Source organism: Oryzias melastigma, linkage group LG14, assembly GCF_002922805.2.
Source record: "Oryzias melastigma strain HK-1 linkage group LG14, ASM292280v2, whole genome shotgun sequence".
Taxonomy (NCBI): Eukaryota; Metazoa; Chordata; class Actinopteri; order Beloniformes; family Adrianichthyidae; genus Oryzias; species Oryzias melastigma.
The window spans coordinates 17,507,857-17,527,670 of NC_050525.1; the positions used below are offsets into that span (position 1 = coordinate 17,507,857).

General features: G+C 39.4%; 3 protein-coding genes across 3 annotated transcripts; all 3 read left to right on the top strand.

The window, feature by feature from the left end:
- The first annotated feature begins 1,078 nt into the window (after window positions 1–1,078).
- Window positions 1,079–2,145, top strand: LOC112142525 (olfactory receptor 146-like). The gene has a single exon (XM_024265961.2). It carries the CDS (start codon window positions 1,162–1,164, stop codon window positions 2,143–2,145), a length of 984 nt encoding a protein of 327 aa, XP_024121729.1. The 5' UTR covers window positions 1,079–1,161.
- A 4,145-nt stretch (window positions 2,146–6,290) lies between these two features.
- LOC112142526 (olfactory receptor 51F2-like) lies at window positions 6,291–7,235 on the top strand. Its single transcript, XM_024265962.1, has one exon. It carries the CDS (start codon window positions 6,291–6,293, stop codon window positions 7,233–7,235), a length of 945 nt encoding a protein of 314 aa, XP_024121730.1.
- Window positions 7,236–15,657: 8,422 nt separating this feature from the next.
- LOC112142533 (olfactory receptor 1M1-like) lies at window positions 15,658–18,285 on the top strand. The gene is made up of 2 exons (XM_024265969.1): window positions 15,658–16,617; window positions 18,109–18,285. Exons 1-2 carry the CDS (start codon window positions 15,658–15,660, stop codon window positions 18,283–18,285), a joined length of 1,137 nt encoding a protein of 378 aa, XP_024121737.1.
- The last annotated feature ends 1,529 nt before the right edge of the window (window positions 18,286–19,814 follow it).

Sequence of the window (19,814 nt, forward strand, 5' to 3'; positions counted from 1 at the left end):
CCTGCCGGAGTCCAACATGTACCCAGAATAGGCCTGACCTACTGCCAGAGACCACCCTCCACAGGACACCACGGGGGACGCGGTCGAATGCCTTCTCCAAAGCCACAAAACACATATGACCTGGATGAGCAAACTCCCACGAACCCTCCAGCACACTGAAGAGGGTCCAGTGTTCCACGACCAGGACGGAAACCGCACTGTTGATCTTGGATCTGAGGTTTGACTATCGGACGAACTCTCCTCTCCAGTACCCTGGAATAGACTTTCCCAGGAAGGCTAATCAAAACAAGACAGATAATAATTATTTAAAGAGATAATTAAACTGCATTTAATTTTATAAAGTAGTTAATAACCCTCAGATTGGTTGTTAATATGTTAATTGCCATTTTCTAGTTTTTTCATTTTCTTTGGAACAAAGTTTTTTTAATTTCAATTTTCCAATTATTTCCAATAGTTATGATAGTAATTTGGTTTATTTAAGAAAAGATTTAAGCAGTTTGAGAAATAAGAAATTGTCTGAATATATAAGAATTAAGTATGTTATGCTCTGGTCCAGCAGCCAAACAAATGTTTTCAATATAGATTTTATGCATAAAGAAGAATTTTGTCGGCCAACATAAAAACACATTTTGGACTCCTAACACCACAAATAAATACCATTATGCAGAGTAAGTTAGAGCCCTGAGCGTATTTCTCTACAAGAGGACGAGACCCATTCAAATACAGTAAATTAATTTTGTTCTGGAAACTGAAACATAATTTACAAAAACGGTCTGAATCTAGAACAAAGAATAATTGTTTGCAATGTCATGAAAAAAGGTTAATCCACTGTGCTTGTATTATCATTCGCATTAACATATGGTTAGAACTAGTCAAAACAAGGGTTAAATGTTTTGTTGAATACATCAGTGTTCAGGGGACTTCAAGTTGATGAACAGAAGCGTGTTTTTTTTGATTATGCAAATAGGGCACATGGGAAATAGGAGTGATAAACATAAGCTCCACTTGATAACCAGCTCAAGCAGATGATTTTTTTCAGAGCCCTGCCTCTTCACAACAGGAGTGGAGCATTCTTCTCCATAAAAACTGACCCAGATATCAAAAGAGGACACTTAGCTACCTGAAGCTTTGTTCTATAATTGCTGAATTCTTGCAAGTTTGATGATGGATTTGTTTAACTCCGCTTTAGGAAGAAACATTACTTTTGTGCGCCCTCCATATTTCATAATTACTGGATTTATTGGGATACCAAATGTAAAATATTACTATATCTTTCTCTTTTTCGTCTATATTGTTTCAGTGGTGGGAAACACAGCTGTTATGGCTGTAATTTACATGGATAACAGTCTGAGAACTCCAAAGTATATTGCTGTTTTTAACCTTGCATTTGTGGATCTGTTGGGGAATTCAGCCCTGGTTCCAAAGGTTCTTGACATCTTTCTGTTTAACCATAATGTGATCCCTTACAACGACTGCATGACATTCCTGTTTTTTTGCTACACTTGTCTTTCCATGCAGTCTTTCAATCTGGTTGCCCTCTCCTATGACCGCCTGGTGGCCATCATCTTTCCTTTGCATTATCAGCTGAGAGTGAACCAGAGGTTTATGCTGTCCATGATTGCCTCATTCTGGGTCTTCACTATAACTGCAGTACTGATTTCAGTCGGTCTTATAACCAGACTTTCCTTCTGCAAGTCTGTAGTTATCAACAGTTATTTTTGTGATCATGGCCAGTTGTACAGACTTGCATGCAATGACAATTTTCCAAATGATGTTGTTAGCTTTTTATACCCTGTTATTATATTTTGGCTTCCTCTGGTTTTTATTCTTTCCAGCTATCTGTACATTGGCTATACTTTAGTTAAAGTGGCTACACTTCAACAAGGAATTAAGGCTTTTAAAACATGCTTGGCTCATCTCTCATTGGTGGTGGTGTATTTTACCCCACTGTTGATGACGTTCACTTTGATGGAGAAAATACATCCAAATAACCGGATTATAAATCTGTCTCTGACCTCAGTTTTTCCACCGATGTTGAACCCGATCATTTATGTTCTGCAGACCAAAGAAATCCAAACATCCTTGAAGAAAATTTCAAAAATCTGTCAAAAATCCAAAATGACAATTAAATCAATACCAATGTGATCTTAGTAAAATTTGGTCAACGTAAAGATTCAGTAATTTTATGCTTTTTCTGTATCTTTGTTTGTGTATTTTCTGTAAAACTCAATGCATGTTTTGACTTTATAATCTTTCAAAATGTTGATTTTAGATTACGCTACCCACTGAGGTGTGTTTCAAGAAAGTCTTGTAAACTCGGATAATAGTAATCCATTAAAAAAAATCAATAAACCACTAAAAACTGAAATTAAAACAAATTTCAATGTGTGTGTAATTATGCTGTATTGTATGCAAGCTTTATTTTTTTTAAATGATTGACATGACATTTTGAAGTACTTTTTGAGATGTTCTTGTATATACAGTCAATGTGATCTTCCTCTCTTTCTAGCTGCCCCTGTGAGCGTGGCTATTATAATTAGGGGGGTAACAATTCATTGATGAACCAATTTCTTTTCCTACAATCCAACCAGAATCAAATCGATCTATGGTATAAAAAATTGTTTAAAATTACATAAATCAGATAATTTGGTTTGAGGCACAGTGGTGCCAGCACAGCAGACAACAAACATGACGGAAGAAAGAAAATGATCAAGCCATCATTACAGTCCAATGTGTGCAAACACTGACGTGACCAAACAGTGTGGTTTAATGTTCTTATGATGTTCCCTTTATATTATTTTGATGTGGAAAAACAACAGTGGGCTGAACTTTATGAAACTAAAATGTGAATGTATTTGACATTAATTCTTGTTTACCTGTTTGTTTGTACACATATTTAATTTACTTGATTATCTTGCAAGAAATAAAATGTCACCTGGTCTGTTCTGTACCAGGTATTTATCTCTGAGTCACACTGGTTAAACTGCTATGGCTACGATGTCCTGGATCCCATTTAGGTTAGTCAATCAGATCAAATCGAATTGCCAAAATGAACCAATGTTGAGTATGAATCGTGGTAGCAACCGCAAATTATGATACGAATTGAATCATTGTCAAGAGGAAACCACTACACCCCTAGTTGAAATCTATGAGTTGAGCCTGTTTTAACTATTAGTGTGAAGCTACAAACACACAGGACCTGTGCTGCGCATTTGAGAACGCGCAAAACGCAGTTTCATTGTGTATTGTATTTCTTTATTTTCGTGCATGTGAATACACAATGTCAAGTACACACAGTTATGCACAACATGTATTGTATGAGTTACAACATTAGGCACACACAAATTAAATGAGACTATATTCTCTCCATAGAGAGAGGATTCTTTTTCATTTTTATTAGGTACTGTTTTCTGGCACCTGTCCGCCACCTACGGTTGGAGGAGGCTTATTCAAAGCTATGCAAACTCGCTAATCTTACTCAAGGCCTTTTCTTTCAAAGCCGCAGTCCTATATTTAGAAAAACGTGGTGTCATAATTCCAAAAAGGCACAAACTGCATTATTATTTTCTCCTTCGTTATAAATTTTCAAATAGTTGGCACTTCCAAGAATTAAATGGGGTACCATTGGTCACTAGGAGTCCCTGTTTGGTCAAAGTATGACATTCTATAATGTGCGATGCATTTTCAATGGCCATGCGTTTTGTATGTGGAGCCTGAAAACAGTTGCATAGCAATGTGTAAATTTGAGCCCCAAACATGCATATATACACAGATTTTTATTTAGACTTTTTATTGGAAGTACCAGCTTGAACAAATGTTTCTGAGGGGCAGTTTGAACATAACTTGAGAAGTAATCTGCTGATTGCTGAAAAGACTGAAAATAATATTTGATTCTGATCAGTCTCCATAATTTACCAGCAATTTTATTTAAAGTTTGTTAAACAGTTGAGTTATTTTTAAGAGCTGTAAAATTGATCTTAAAGCTAATCAAAACTGCAACAAAATATCTATTCAACTGAGGTTCAGGGCTTAAAATGGAAATATAGAATATTTTGAATAAAATAACCTGAATTTGGATGCTCATTGAGAGTAGAAAGGTAGAGCATTGGTTTGATTTAGGAAGGCAAAGATCAAAAACTCACAACTATAAATGACAATTATATGTAGCAATTCAAAGTATATTTGTGTTTTTATTGCACCGAAGTCTATTTTCTATACTATAGGGCACACCGTCAATGAATGGTCTATTTTCAAACCAAGACGCATTACGACTTAAATTTACTGCATTCACAGTAACAACAGAACTTGTTTGTGACACACAACATAGTAGCCACATTAGAAGCAATACACTTGGGCATAATAACTTTAACTCCCGATGCCGTTTGCAACATGTAAAAAAACAGACTGATACTATTAAAACAACTAGTCTACTGTGACTATAATAACTCCCAACCTGTTAGCAACCCATAAAAAAAAAAAATAAAAAACAGTCCCTCACCTCTACACATTAGCCCCCTCACATTTACACCTTGTTTACAACTTGTAAAAGAAAAAAATGGTAAATGGCGTATACTTATATACCGCTTTTCTACCTTCCTCGAAGGCCCAAAGCGCTTTACAGTCACAGACCCATTCACACATTCACACACTGGTGGAGGTTCCGCTGCCAGACCCTGGCGCCAACCTCCCATCAGAGGCAATTTGTGGTTCAGTGTTTTGCCCAAGGACACTTCGACACATGGGCGGGCAAGGCAGGAATTCGAACCAGCAATCCTCCGATCAGGAGTCGACCGTTTCACCACTGCGCCATGGCAAACCTTGATATTTTGAGAGAGCGCTGTGTACCTCACAAAATATCTTCGCCATCAGTAGACTAAACACATGCAGAACTAAACCATATAATAGTGATGGGTCGGTCGCGAACGAAACGGCTCTTTGAACCGGCTCTTTGAAGTGAACGACGCGAGCCGGCTCCTCGCTGGGAGCCGGAAGTCGGGAGCCGTGTCTTTTCTCTCTCACCTCCTCTCTCTCACTCCCCTTTTTCTCTCCGCATGTCCCACGTGATTGGTCAATATGTGTTTGTGACGTGTGTTCGCGCTGAGCAGAGGAGGAGGAGCGGTAGTTACACTCGCAGCAACAACAGTAGCAAAGCACACACTGAGGGAAAGCCTCTCTCTCACTCCCTTTTTTCCTCTGCATGTCGCACGCGATTGGTCAATATGTGTTTGTGCCGTGTGTTCGCACTGCACAGAGGAGGGGGTTACACTCGCAGCGCACGCAAGAGAAAAAGAGAGTCAGTGGCAAACAGCATAACATTAAGGTAAAACAATGAGTGACACAAGAAAACGCAGCAAAATATGGGAGTATTTCACTGTTACAGATGAAACAAAAGCACTTTTTAATCAATATTTTTGTGTTGTGGTTTGCAGTGTTTAATATTGTTTTCAAGTTGAATTTGTTTACAAAGAGATGGTTAAAATTTTGATAGAACAGCTCTGTTGAATAGTAAATAGTTGATTTTTTTATTTTATTATAATTTCTATTCTTTTTTCTGTTTATATGAGTGAAATAAAATCATATTTACAAAAAAACAAGTTTTTTTTTTATTAGTAATTCATTTTGTGTATAATTTTATATAATTGTTGATAATAAATTACTTAAAGCAACAAAACAACCTAAAGAGCCGTTTGGGAGCCGAAAGAGCCGGCTCTTTTTGGGGAGCCGATCCGAAAGAGCCGGCTCCCTTAAAGGAGCCGGAATTCCCATCACTACCATATAAGGCACTATGGACTACAGTGTAAGACGTGTTGTTTCTTGAAAAAGCTACAGCTTTTAGATGTACTTTATTGTGTGGGGGAAAAAAAAGGTAATTATTTGTACAAAATGTTTTGATGCACGGCTCTCACCATCAAATCTTTACTTGAGAAGATTTGGAACCATTAAAAGTTTAAAGTTATTTTTGGTTCATGATGCTTCTTTCTATTTGTTTGCATCATTTGCAAAGTTAGCAACTCATTATACCGTTTTAGTTTGGTTGCATCATCCAAAGACACAGTAACCACTGAAGTGTGTCACTACCTCATTACAGTTGTTGTGACCAAACTCCTTTATTTATGCATGCGAGTGAACATATAAAAGGCCAAACACACACCATAATTTCAGACACTGGTCTGCTACAGCTGTTTAGGGTGGAAAAAATTATATTTTCAGATATTGTTGTGGATTTCACTACAGTTGCCAGCTCACTTTTGGTTTGGAACATGGATGAAGAAAAACAAGGCAGAGCCATTATGAATGTCACATTCGTTCGTCCTGAAAAATTCTACATCAGTGGGTTTTATAATATTCCTTACACTCAGTATTTTTATATCTTCTTGTGTTTAGTCTATGTAATGACTGTTATTGGAAATGTGTTTCTCCTCTCAGTTATCTGCTTGGTGAGGACTCTTCATTCTCCCAAATTCATGATTGTGTTCCACTTGGCTTTGACAGATCTGTGTGGAAGCACAACTATTATCCCAAAACTCTTGGACACTTTTTTGTTTGACCGGAGATATATTTTGTATGAGGCTTGTTTGAGCTACATTTTTTTTGCCTTTTTCTTTACAGGTTTACAGTCATGGACTCTTCTCTGTATGGCCTATGATAGATTTGTAGCAATCTGCTTCCCACTGAGGTACCACAGCATCGTGTCTAAGAGATCTGTTGCTGTGATTCTGCTGGTTATTTGGTTGATACTTATAATTTTACTTTCCCTTACAGTGGGGAACATTAATCGTCTGTCTTTCTGTGGTTCATTAGTAATCCAAAGCTTTCACTGTGACCATGGACCGTTAATAAGTCTATCTTGCAATGATAGATCTTTCAATAAGATTATGGCATATGTTGCCTTAATTCTATTTATGTGCATTCCTCCTATACTGATAGTGATAACTTATTTTTTCATTTCCATTGCACTAAGCAGGATTGCGTCAAAAGTGGAACGGCTCAGAGCACTAAAAACTTGTTCCTCTCACATAATTCTTGTAGCAACTTTCTTTTTACCTTTGGTTGCCACTAACATAGCTTCTGTGGTCACCTACCTCCATCCTAACATTAGAATAATAAACTCCTGTTTGACACACACTATCCCATCTTTGCTTAATCCTATTATTTACTCATTAAAGACAGAAGAAGTACTGAGTGCTATAAAGAAACTGTTTCAAAGAAACAGACTTAAAATAATTGCAAATTAATAAAAGCCTTCAGCTGATAATTTGCTTTTAAGCACTATGATAATTTTTAGGATTTAAATGTCAAATATAGCATTTTTGTAAGTGTAAAAAAGCTAATTCAATGTCTGCTACTAGAGTAGATTAATAATTTGTTAAGCTTTTAGTCAATGTTGTTTTTTCCTGAAGAGTTTGTAGGTTTGTGTTATCTTAGCAAAGTTTTGAAATTATATTTTGGACACTTATAGATGCACATTGATAAAAATCATATTGTTGTTTTTAACAAGTTCTTGTAGCATTTTTGTCATGATAAAGAACATTATTAAAACTGCATTTTTGAGTATTTCTTTATTTTTTTTTTGTCTTGTCCGGAAAATGTACATGTAACCCAGACGTGCCATATGCCCCTTTTAGTTGTCCATTTAGACCAGTGTTTTTCAACCACTGTGCCGCGGCACACCAGTGTGCCGCGAGATCTTGTCAGGTGTGCCGCGGGAAATTATCCAATATGTGTGTGCCTGTGCAGTCTAGCGCCTGGCAGAACAATTATGTAGTACTCTTCCATACCAGTAGGTGGCAGCAGCAGATAGCTAATTGCCTTGTGCTTGGAGACGAGCGAATTAGTGATGCATGGATGCAGCGAAAAGTGGATAGCAGGACAACGGTAAAAGTGATGGATACGTTTTTGAAGAGGAAAAGTGCTGACTCTGAACTGGACCCTGGACAAAATCTGGACCCAGATGAAGGCCCTAGTATTAGTGGAGGTCAAAAGAAAGCAAAGACGTCCAGCAAAGTTTCTGGCGCGAGGCAATACAACGAAAGCTATCTTTCATTTGGATTTATTTTTACCGGAGATGCAACGGCACCGACTCCGTTGTGCTTGGTATGTGGTGAAAAGCTCTCCAACAGTGCTATGGTCCCAAGTAAGCCTAAACGCCATCTCCAAACAAAACACTCTTCACTTCAAAATAAAAATGTGCAGTATTTTGTTCGCCTGCGTGAACAAAAGGAGAAACAAGCAACTTTCATGAAAAAAACCACAAAGGTAAACGAGAGAGCCCTTAAAGCTAGCTACCACGTAGCCGAACTTGTGGCTAAATCAAAAAAGTCCCACACTGTGGCGGAGAAATTAATACTTCCCGCCTGCAAAGCCATTGTAAATGAGATGCTCGGACCCGAAGCGGCTAAAGAAATAGCCAATGTCCCTCTATCGGATTACACAATTTCCAGACGTATTGATGAGATGTCTGCAGACATAGAAAGTGTGGTTTTGGACAAGATCCGTATCAGTAATAAATTTGCGTTGCAACTGGATGAGTCTACTGATATAAGTGGACATGCTCAAGTCTTGGCTAATGTGCGTTTTGTAGATGGAGACACAATCAGAGAAAACTTTCTATTTTGCAAGACTTTGCCAGGAAAAACAACAGGAGAGGAAATTTTTCGGGTCACATCAGAATATCTGGAAAAAGGAGGACTTAAGTGGGAAAACTGCACGAGTGTCTGCACTGACGGAGCTGCAGCCATGGTCGGGCGCACCAAAGGCTTTGTAAGCAGAGTGAAGGAAAAAAACCCAGATGTGATCATTACGCACTGTTTTTTACACCGCGAAGCCCTCGTAGCCAAGACTTTACCAGCAGACCTTGTTTCTGTTTTGGATGATATTGTGCGCATAGTAAACTTTGTGAAGTCACGCCCTGTGAAAAGTCGCATATTTGCGGCTTTGTGTGAGGAAATGGGAGCGGAGCATACAGCCTTGCTGTTTCATACGGAGGTCCGATGGCTGTCGCGCGGCAAGGTGCTGGCCCGTGTGTATGAGCTGCGAGAGGAACTTAAAGTGTTTCTGACAAATGAGGGGTCTGATTACGCAAAGCTGCTAGCAAGTGATGAGTGGTGTGCAAAGCTGGCATACCTGGCAGATATTTTTCATCATCTGAATGAACTGAACACACGAATGCAAGGCCGAAATGAAAACCTGCTTACAAGTACAGATAAAATAAATGGATTCCGTTCAAAGGTGCAACTCTGGCAGCAACATATGGAGAGGGGCAATCTTGAAATGTTCCCACTCACCAATAAATGGCAAGATGTTAACACTGCTGCACTGTGTGAGATAATAGTCAAACATTTGAAAACTCTTGAGGAGAAGATGGCATTTTATTTCTCTTCAGCTTCCACAGAGTACCTTGACTGGGTTAGGGACCCATTCAGCTCAGCATCAGCTGTTGGAAAGGACATGACTTTACAGGAGCAGGAGGAACTAACTGAACTGAAACAAGATCGTGGCCTCAAGCTAAGCTTTGCTGATCTACCTTTGGACAGTTTTCGTTGGCAGCTGCCAAGGAGTTCCCCATGCTGGCCAACAAAGCTATTTTGACATTGCTCCCATTTTCCACAACATACCTGTGTGAGGTGAGCTTTTCAAGCCTGACTGCTGTAAAAACTAAACACAGAGAAAGACTGAGAACTGTGGAGGAAGAGCTCCGTGTGTGCCTTTCATCGATTCCTGCCAGGATATCAGCTCTGTGTTCATTCAAACAGGCCCAGGTTTCACACTGAGTGAGAATAAATATGAAAGATTATAAAATACTTTATTCTTTGTGTTTATTTGATTCATATTCAAGCAATTATAATATAACGTCATTCTTCAATGCTAAAAAAAACACTTAATATTAACAATACAACATTTATTATGTTAATATAAGCTTTTTTTCACATTTTCAGCTGGTGGTGTGCCGCGGGATTTTTTCAATGAAAGAAGTGTGCCGTGGCTCAAAAAAGGTTGAAAAACACTGATTTAGACTGACAAACACTCACGGGAAATATCGCGAGATTTCAGGACGTGATTTCATAGCGCGATTTCACTGACGACTTCCGCGTCCTGTCAATACAAATACGTGGCGGAGAGATGTTTGAGAAACACTGGACTTGACAGCTACACCCTTGCTGCAGAACGCCTCGCACAAATTGAGCTGTTAAGATAATTTTCACCCTTTGACTGGTGAGTGATGCCGTTGTTTTCCTTTTGTGCGGCGACCAGCGCCAGCTGATCTCCCTGCATCTTGGTTTAAGATCATGTCAAAATAAAAGAAGCGGCTATAAGGAAGAAAAATAAAAAAAACCTTTTAATATTGTTAAATGTGATTTAACAATGTGATAAATGTGATCCTGAGTACTCTAAATCAAAAATGAACAAAATGAATTGTCAAAGCATGCGCATGTTGATAACTAATGTTGATAATTAATGGTGATTATTGTTAATGTTGATTATTGCTAATTATGTTATGTTTTGATTAACTTGTTTAAGGTTATTCAGAGAAATGAAATATGCATAGTCAATATTGTGAATGAATGTTGGTCCTGTTCATGCAGGCCAGGATTTTACACTGGGGAAAAGTTCTCATCTCCTCATGGCGAGCCAACCCAGCCGACCTGGACCAAGTGAACCACAGTCCCTACCAATGTGGTAGGACAAACAAATCTACATAAACATTCCAACAGTCCATTCCATCAAGCATTGGAGCTTGCTTTCCATCTACAAAAAAAACAAACAAACAAACTATTCCTTAACACCCAAAGCGGGTTAAATTAAAGGAAACTAATGGACAAATTTTGGACTGATTTACCCTGTATATATTGTCTTTGTCATGTATTGTTCTTTTCACTGTAAATATAGTTCATCCAATCAATCCAGCTTTTGTGTGATTCTACACCACCACACTTCCTCCCTGAGAGAACCTGTTTAGCCCACAACATTTTTACACCTTTGCTTAATCAAAAGTGCTACATACACGCAGATTGCAACTAAGTGCCTCTTGTTGTGGACAATGTTTGTACAGTCAGTCTTGCTTGTTATCTCTTTATGGAAGTCATAATTGATGAAGACCAGATGAAAACCTGCGGTTAGATAAAGCTCAGGTTGGTAATGCAGAAAATGCCACAGGCAGGCCAAAGTGTCCCTGGTCTGCTCCAGTTCTTATGTATCCACTTGCAGTGAAACAAATCCATGAATGTTTTCAGAGTTAGGTTGGGGTTGTGTGGGGCTGTACGAGAGAGTGCATACAAAGAAATGCAGGAATACAATGTAGGATTACTGGTGGTTACTACGACAGATCGACTCTGTTAAGTGCTTCAAAAGTCAGTTCAAGGGGTTTTTATATTTGATTGTAATTGTACATGTATTTACTATTGTGAAGCACTTCATGATTTTTATCTGAATAAAGGTGCTATGAAAAGAAACATTTACTTATTTAATGTTTCTAAACCCCCCAATCATCCTCCAGTTTCCTTAACCCCCCCCTTTTTTCACCTGTCTTTTGTCCTCTTACTCCCCTCTCTAACATTCCTCTTTCTTTTTTTTCTGACCGGTCCATCAACAAAAGGATGCAAATATAGGAGGAAATCATTCCGCAGGTGTAAAACAGCTGAAAGCTTTATGCGATTTAGCCAAATACAGCATAGAGCATTGAATAACAGATTGAATATTGTCAGGCTATCCCTACAACCAAAAGTAAGGCGAATAACAACGAACCGGGAAGCCCAATTGAATCCAAACAGGGGCCACTGAGAGGGATGAATGGGGACTAACTTGAACACATCATATATATCAGCTGTGGAGAGCCAGGCACAACAGCCAGCAGGGATAATGTAGGAAGAAAGGAATGGCCGGGATGTTAGTGGTTGGAATGAGGCCACAGTGAGGAGGTGATGAGTCAAAAATCAGTCCCTTCTTTCTGGAGTACTTCCTGGTGGTAAGGCCAATAGGGCTCATGCGAAAAATGGGGAGAAGCTAAAGGCCCATTTAAATAATCCTTGTGACTCTGAGAAGCCAGGAGTGCAGACACCACCTGTGAATCTTTAAAGCAGTGGTCCCCAACCACCGGGCCACGGAAGAACTAATAAATCATACCCGTATTTATTTTTTTTATGTGACGGAAATCTTTTAGTTTGGAAATCGACCGGATTCTCTCGATTAGCTTCAGCGCTAAAAGCAGTCTGGCGGCGTGTAACACAAGAAAAGTTGCATATGAAACCTAGGGTTGGGTACCGAAGTTCGGTTCCAAATAGGAACCGTTATGAGTTTTGCGGTTCTACCGAAACCAAAAGAAGCTGCTTCAAACGGTGCTGCATTTCGGTGCTTAGTGTCATTGAATTTCTGTCGGTCTTTGGACAGGTCAATCAATTCTACTCTCTTCTATACTTTGAAGTTCTAGCCAATCCCATTGCCTTTCCTGCGGTAGTGGGCAGGGTCATGTAAAAGCACTGATGAGAACGCGCAGCTCTCGAATGTCGGACTGTATTTCACAGCAGATCAGTTTGGCAGGTCGCTGCGTTGCATTGGCCAATCAGGAACTCAGCTTTTGGCATGTGAGGTTTTCAGTGACCTAATCAGAGGGCAAAATGCTAATCTAATACCAGCGTTTTTGTGCTGTTGCAGCGCCGCGGTTCTCTGGCTGCAGCCTCCCTGACTACAGCAGAGCTCGCAAGCTCCACACGGCGGGAGAGAGACAGCCGCTGCGGGGAGCACGGGCTGCCAGCTCGGGTCTCCTGAACTGTCATATTTTACTTATTTTCGTGGAGACAATAATAATAAAAAAATGGTCCCCATTATTTCCTCAGCCCGGGTTAACGAGGGACATCCTTCAAAGACACAGAAACAGCGGAAGCCGTTGTCATGCAGAAACACCCCCCGAGTCAGATTAAAACCCCTTAGCACCTCAGACAAACTCAAGATCACATGTTTGACACACGGCGAGCAGCGAATTCGCAGCATAGCGAAAGGGGAGAGGACTGCCAGTTTGCGACTCAAAACATAATTTTTTGACGTGGAGGTCTTAACCATGTGTCAGTGTGGGACTTGGGAAGGAAAACTTATTGATTTGGGGAGATGTAGGCATATTTTTTTTATTGCTGAAGTACCGAAATTGGCACCGACTAGGAACCAAAAAGCAATCCCTCAGATTGCAAATAACCTGCCAGCCACACCTATCAGGAACAGCAGAGACAGAAGGGGGGCACCTAAAGCGACAGAGGCTAGGGGGGATTGAAAGGGCAATGGAGGACAAAGTGTTGTCATACCCTGGAAACAGCATGACCAGCAGTGCAGTATCCAAAACTGACCAGTCCAGGTGCACAGTGTGCTGAGCCAAAAAGAAAGCAGCGTTGCTCGCAAAGGATTTATGATATTGGTAGAACAGCCCATTGCAATACTTTAGGTGGAGATCAACAATTAAAAGCCAAATTATTGTCCAACTCAGACCTCCGGTCAGGGTAAGTAGAGCAAAGAGCGTGCCGAAAAACGCCAAAGGCTACCAAGCATTTACCGATGGACAAATTCTGGGAGAGTTGAGGGTCAGCAGATTTTAACACAGCAGTTAAGGAGTGGCCAGCCGACATACTCTGATTGCATCCAGGCAACAGCAGTAAAAACTATTTAATATATTTAGCCTAAAGAATGAGGGAATGCAGTCAAGGAGAAACGTTCGCCTCTTGAGGGACGTACGGGTGCACCGCAGATGCTTGGGAGATGGCAGATGTGCTAGGACCAGCTGAGGTATCAGGGCCAATGCGCACTGAGTGACTGGAAGAGCAGAACCCTCCAGGACTGCAGGGAGGAAGACAGAGCGTGCAGAGATGCAGCCACACCCGGAAGAGGCGCACAAGGCAAGGCAAGTTTATTTGTATTGCACATTTCATGTACAGAGACAATTCAAAGTGCTTTACATAAAACATTAAAAGAAACAATTAAAAGAAATAGTAAAAATGTGATCATTAACATAAAGTTAAAAGAAAGTAAAAAGATTTTAATTTAAAACAAGCATAGATAAAAGTGCGGACGTAAACTTTTGAATACATATTAACCAAATGCAGCTGAGATCAGGTGATTCTTTAACCTGGATTTAAATACACTGAGTGTTTCAGCAGATCTAAGGCTTTCTGGAAGTCTGTTCCAGATCTGTGGTGCATAGAAGCTGAATGCAGCTTCTCCATGTTTAGTTCTGACTCTAGGAACTGATAAAAGACCGGATCCTGATGACCGGAGAGGTCTGGCTGGTACATACTGGGTCAGAGGTCAGTCATGTATTTTGGTGCTAAACCATTCAAAGCTTTATAAACCAGTAACAGAACTTTGAAGTCTATCCTCTGACAGACAGGTAACCAGTGTAAAGACCTCAGAACTGGACTGATGTGGTCTACTTTCTTGGTCCTTGTGAGAACCCGAGCAGCAGAGTTCTGAATAAGCTGCAGTTTCCTGATGGATTTTTTTGGTAGTCCTGTAAAAACACTGTTACAGTAATCAAGTCAGATCTTTAATCCTTGAGATATTTTTGAGATGATACTAGTCTGATTTTGTGACTGCCTTAATGTGTTTATCAAAATGTAGGTCTGTGTCTATCACTACACCCAATTTTCTGGCCTGGTTGGTAGTTTTTAGTTGAATAGATTGAAGCTCTGTAGTGACGTCCAACCTTTTTTCCTTACGCCCCAAAACAATATCCTCAGTTTTGTTTTTGTTTAATTGAAGTAAGTTGTGACACATCCAGTCATTAATGTCCTCAATGCATTTACCAAGAGCCTGTACAGGGCCTCGGTCTCCTGGTGTCAGTCTAATATATATCTGTGTGTCATCTGCATAGCTATGGTAACTAATGTTGTTGTTCTTTATAACTTGGGCCAGTGGGAGCATATAGATGTTAAATAGAAGTGGTCCCAGGATGAAGCCTTGGGGTACTCCACATGTAATTTCTATTGGCTCAGAGGTGAAGTTACCAATTGACACAAAATTTTTCCTGTTTTCTAAGTACGTTTTGAACCAGTTTAGCACTGGCCCAGTGAGACCCAGTATTCCAGTCGTCTTAGTATCAAACGCAGCACTGAGATCCAGTAAAACTAGCACTGACATATTTCCACTGTCTGTATTCAAACGTATGTCATCAGTCACTTTGGTCAGAGCCGTTTCAGTGTTGTGGTTCTGTCTGAAGCCAGACTGGAAGACATCATAGCAGCAGTTTTTTTTTATTAGGAATTCATTTGGCTGATGGAAAACAGCTTGGAAAACAGACTTTCAGTGTGTGCAGCCATTTTCACCATAAAAAAATGTTTTAATTTCACTTCATTTCACAAATATTATTTGAAGTTTGCTGAGTTGTCAGTTTTTTTCCCGTTTTCGTACGTTTTCCCCCTTTCAGCTTAATGTTAAAGTTAGGATAAAAATAATCTGTTCTGTCTGTTGCATCATCTTATTGTGATGAAAATCATTAAAGCATGTCATCACCTCATTGCAGTTGTTGTGACCATGCTTTTTTTACATCACAAGTGAACATATAAATTGCCAATCTTGCCTTCATGCACTGCTCTGCTGCTGTTCGGGGTGAAAGCAAGAAAGCATCATCTTTCATTGTAGTTTTCATTCGGTTGAAAGGTCTCCTTTTTTTTTTTTCAAGAAATGGTTGAAGAAAAAAGAGCCAGAGTCATTTTGAACGTCACGTTTGTTCGCCCTGAAAAATTCTACATCAGTGGGTTTTACAACATTCCTTACACTCAGTATTTTTATATCTTCTTGTGTTTTGTCTATGTAATGACTGTTATTGGAAATGTGTTTCTCCTCTCAGTTATCTGCTTGGTGAGGACTCTTCATTCTCCCAAATACATGATTGTGTTCAACTTGGCTTTGACAGATCTGTGTGGAAGCACAGCTCTTATCCCAAAAGTCTTGGACACATTTTTGTTCGACCGGAGATATATTTTATATGAGGCTTGTTTAAGCAACATGTTTTTTGTTTTGTTCTTTGGAAGTTTACAGTCATGGACTCTGGCCTGTTTGGCCTATGATAGATTTGTAGCAATCTGCTTCCCATTGAGGTACCACAGCATTGTGTCTAAGAAATCTGTTGCTGTGATTCTGCTGGTTATATGGTTGATAATTTTGTTTTTGAATGCCTTTACAGTGGGGAACATTAATCGTCTGTCTTTCTGTGGTTCATTAGAGGTGCAAAGCTTCTACTGTGACCATGGACCGTTAAATCGCCTTGCTTGCAATGATAGATCTTTAAATAACATTATGGCATATGTTGCTTTAATTCTAGTCATCTGTATTCCTCTTATACTGATAGTAATAACTTATGTTTTCATTTCCATTGCACTAAGTAGGATTGCATCAAAAGTGGAACGGCTAAGAGCACTAAAAACTTGTTCCTCTCACATAATTCTTGTGGTAACTTTTTTTATACCTTTGATTGCCACTAACATAGCTGCTGTGGTCACATACCTTGATCCTAACATTAGAATAATAAATACCTGTTTGACACACACTATCCCATCTTTGCTTAATCCTATTATTTACTCATTAAAGACAGAAGAAGTACTGAGTGCTATAAAGAAACTGTTTCAAAGAAACAGACTTAAAATAACTGCAAATTAATAATAGCCCTTTAAAAGTAATAGATTGGTCTAAAAAGAAAATGTTTTAAAGAAACAGACTCAAAATAATGGCAAATAAACATAACTTTCAGCTGATACTTTTTTGCAGACATTAAAAATGTTTTAAGATTTTCAACTTATAAATTACTTTGTTTCTGTAAGTTTTTGTTAATAATAAAATATTTTTTCCACATAAAATGTTTGCAACAAAGACACGTTCCTGACTTGTTAAGTATTTATTTAATGTGTTTCATTATTTTGACGAGTTTGTAGGTTTATGTGGTCATAAATGAAGCGTTCATTTTCAAATATTACACTTGCACTCTCAAAGGTTTTATTATTTTAGAACATAGAACAGTTGATCCAAACAGTCATTTTTAGTTCCTCAACTGCATTTTAAGATCTTCTGAGAAACAAATCCAACACAACAGCACTTTCTACAGGAATTCCTAATGCTACGTTCACACTGAACACGATTTCGCGGTCGCACATGAGATACTGTAAGCTACTGGCTAATGTTTTTAGTACAATGGAGCATGTCTGTTGAAATCTCACTTAGAATGATGGTATTTAGAGATCAGGTTTATTTATTGTGAAAAGTTCTACAAAAACATAATTTGCACATCTACATGTCTGGGTTTATGGAATCATTATGAGATTCCGGGAACACTAACTCTGGGGGCTGTGTCTGTATAACAGCCTCTGTTGTTTCTTTGTATCTGTGACTGAGTTTGACGACTCACTGCCTGTGGTGGCTGACGGAGTCCTGAAGAAGATCATCCAGAAGAACCCTGTTGGAAATGCTCTCAACATAACTAAAGGGAGATGCAAATAACTGCATCAGACAAAGCAAGGATTACTCATGTAATGTGTCAATAATTGTTTAAAGTTGGCATCTAATAAATAAATGGGTCAATAAATGTGTCAATATTTAATTAAAATTAAATTTTAAATAATTTAAGAAACCTTTAATTATTTTAAATTTACTGAATGATTTCATGATTTAATGAAAGATTTCATGATTTAATGAAAGATTTCATGAACATTCATTTCATGACAGTGGGCACATCATTTCATTACTTTATCTGTCAAATTCTCCCATCAAACTCAGTGGGCGTGCCTAACTCATATCATGTGGGCTGGTTTCACTCGGATCCTTGAGAGAATGTGAAAGCTGGACTTCTGTCTCACAAAACTAGGGAGTTAATTAAAGTTTTTAAGGTTTTGTCTAGCACCTGACACACACACACGCTGTAAACATTGTTTTGGTGTACTGTAGAACTTTAGTGAGAGTCGCTTGGTCGAAGCTCCTTCTCGTCCGCTTGCTTCCTCACAGAGCTTTGGTGCTTGCAGTAGCGGTTTTTGGTACGCGCAGTACGGCAGCTGCTTGGGGCACTAATTCAAAGGGGGTGGCAGCTCAGCGCTTGGTGGAAAAAAATTCTGTGCAGCTATGATTTTCTATTACCTGTTACATCACAATGTTTCGAATGACCTAAAACCAGGTTACAGTGAGACTACTCACTCAGAGACTGCTTGCTCCACAGACTCAGACTTGTACAGACACACCTTTACTCACAAACAAATGCAACAAGCAGATCACCAGATCTGGCCAAACAGTGATTCCGCCACAGCGTTACAAGGACTTTGTTGTTGAGAAAGGAAAAGAAAAATGATGTAGAAATGTGTTATAGTGTCTTGTTAGTTTGAGATGGTTCTGTACACTTAATTGATGTGGTGGTGTCAAGGCAGTTCAAATGTATACAGTAATATAGCAGAATCTGTTACTGAAAATATTATTGACGTGTTAAAGATAGCTTGTTATTGTATTGTTTAATTTTGTTGCCAGAAGAGCACCTGGTTGGCAGTCCTGTTGTCATTTTTGTTTACATTGGAGACCCTGAGTTGTAATTTTTATTTAGTTTGGAAAAAAAGAGAAAGGATGTAACAACAGGAAATATTGTTATCTATATGTTTTTCTGGCCAGAAGGGGCCAGACGTAGGAATGAATGGGATCATGCACCTCCGCTGCATTGTATGATGAAATCCGCCTGTGATGCTAACGAAGCGAAGCAGACCCAGATGCTGGAACCCGGAAGGATGATGGGAGTTAGATGCTGTTAGAAAGTCATTTTAATGTCTGTGGAGATTGTGGAGCTGTGGCCAGGACTTGAATGGAGTTGCAGACTTCAAATGGTGAACTAAGAGATGAGGTGATCTGGAGCGGCAGGGCGAAGATCCAGGAGGTGAGTACGGCTTATGGTGCGTGGCGAGGAGTTAACTTGGTGTGGCGGAGTTGACGAGACTTTACTGACCCAGGTCGCCATGTGGATGATGAACCTGGAGTCAGAGGGTTACTGTGGTGAGCCGTAGCAAAGCTTAGTAAATTTACTTTAGACATATAAGCGAGAGAGAAAGACCAGGGTACTGCACCAGATAAGGTGGCGAACTGGCGAAGAATGCTGGGGAAGGCTCCTCTTTAGTAGGCATGAGATGAGATAATGAATGCCGACAGCAGGGTCCAATCAGGAGGTGGAGCAGGAGCGCAGGTGCACCATGACACCCCCTGATCTAATTAAAAGTGCATCCCTGTACATATTTAATCCGTCATTGCTGCTTCCTGCTTTGCTACAGTGCGGACGCACAGTGCTTTGCTCCCCCTTCTGCTTTTAATTTTCGCTGATTATTTTCCTTTTTTCTCTTTTAATCACACCATCAATAACTTTTGAATATTCTTAAACCATCAGGTCAGATTTTTTTTTCTTTTTCACTCTAAACAAAAGGATTTTTTCCTGCATTCCTCTTAAAACATTTTATCTTGAGCACTACATGTAGTTGCCCTTCACACAGCTGAAGCCTGATATACAGCAGCAGCAGCTAACACAAGGCTAACTAGCAACAAGATGCCTTTCCTTTACACAAAGGATTACCAAGACCTTCTGGAGAAGATGACAGTGCTGGAAACAAAGGTTCACCACATAGAAGTGAACGTGGAGGTAAATGGACTTTATGGAAACAACACAACTTTGCCACTACCTCATCTCAGCAGAGAAGAGAAAGCTAACACGCAGCTAAATGGCACAGATTCTACGGAGAAAGAAACAACATCTGTGGACAATAACAAACAATCAAAAGATAATCCTCCCTGGAACCATCTTGCAGCAAAGCCAAAGAATAAGTCCAGCT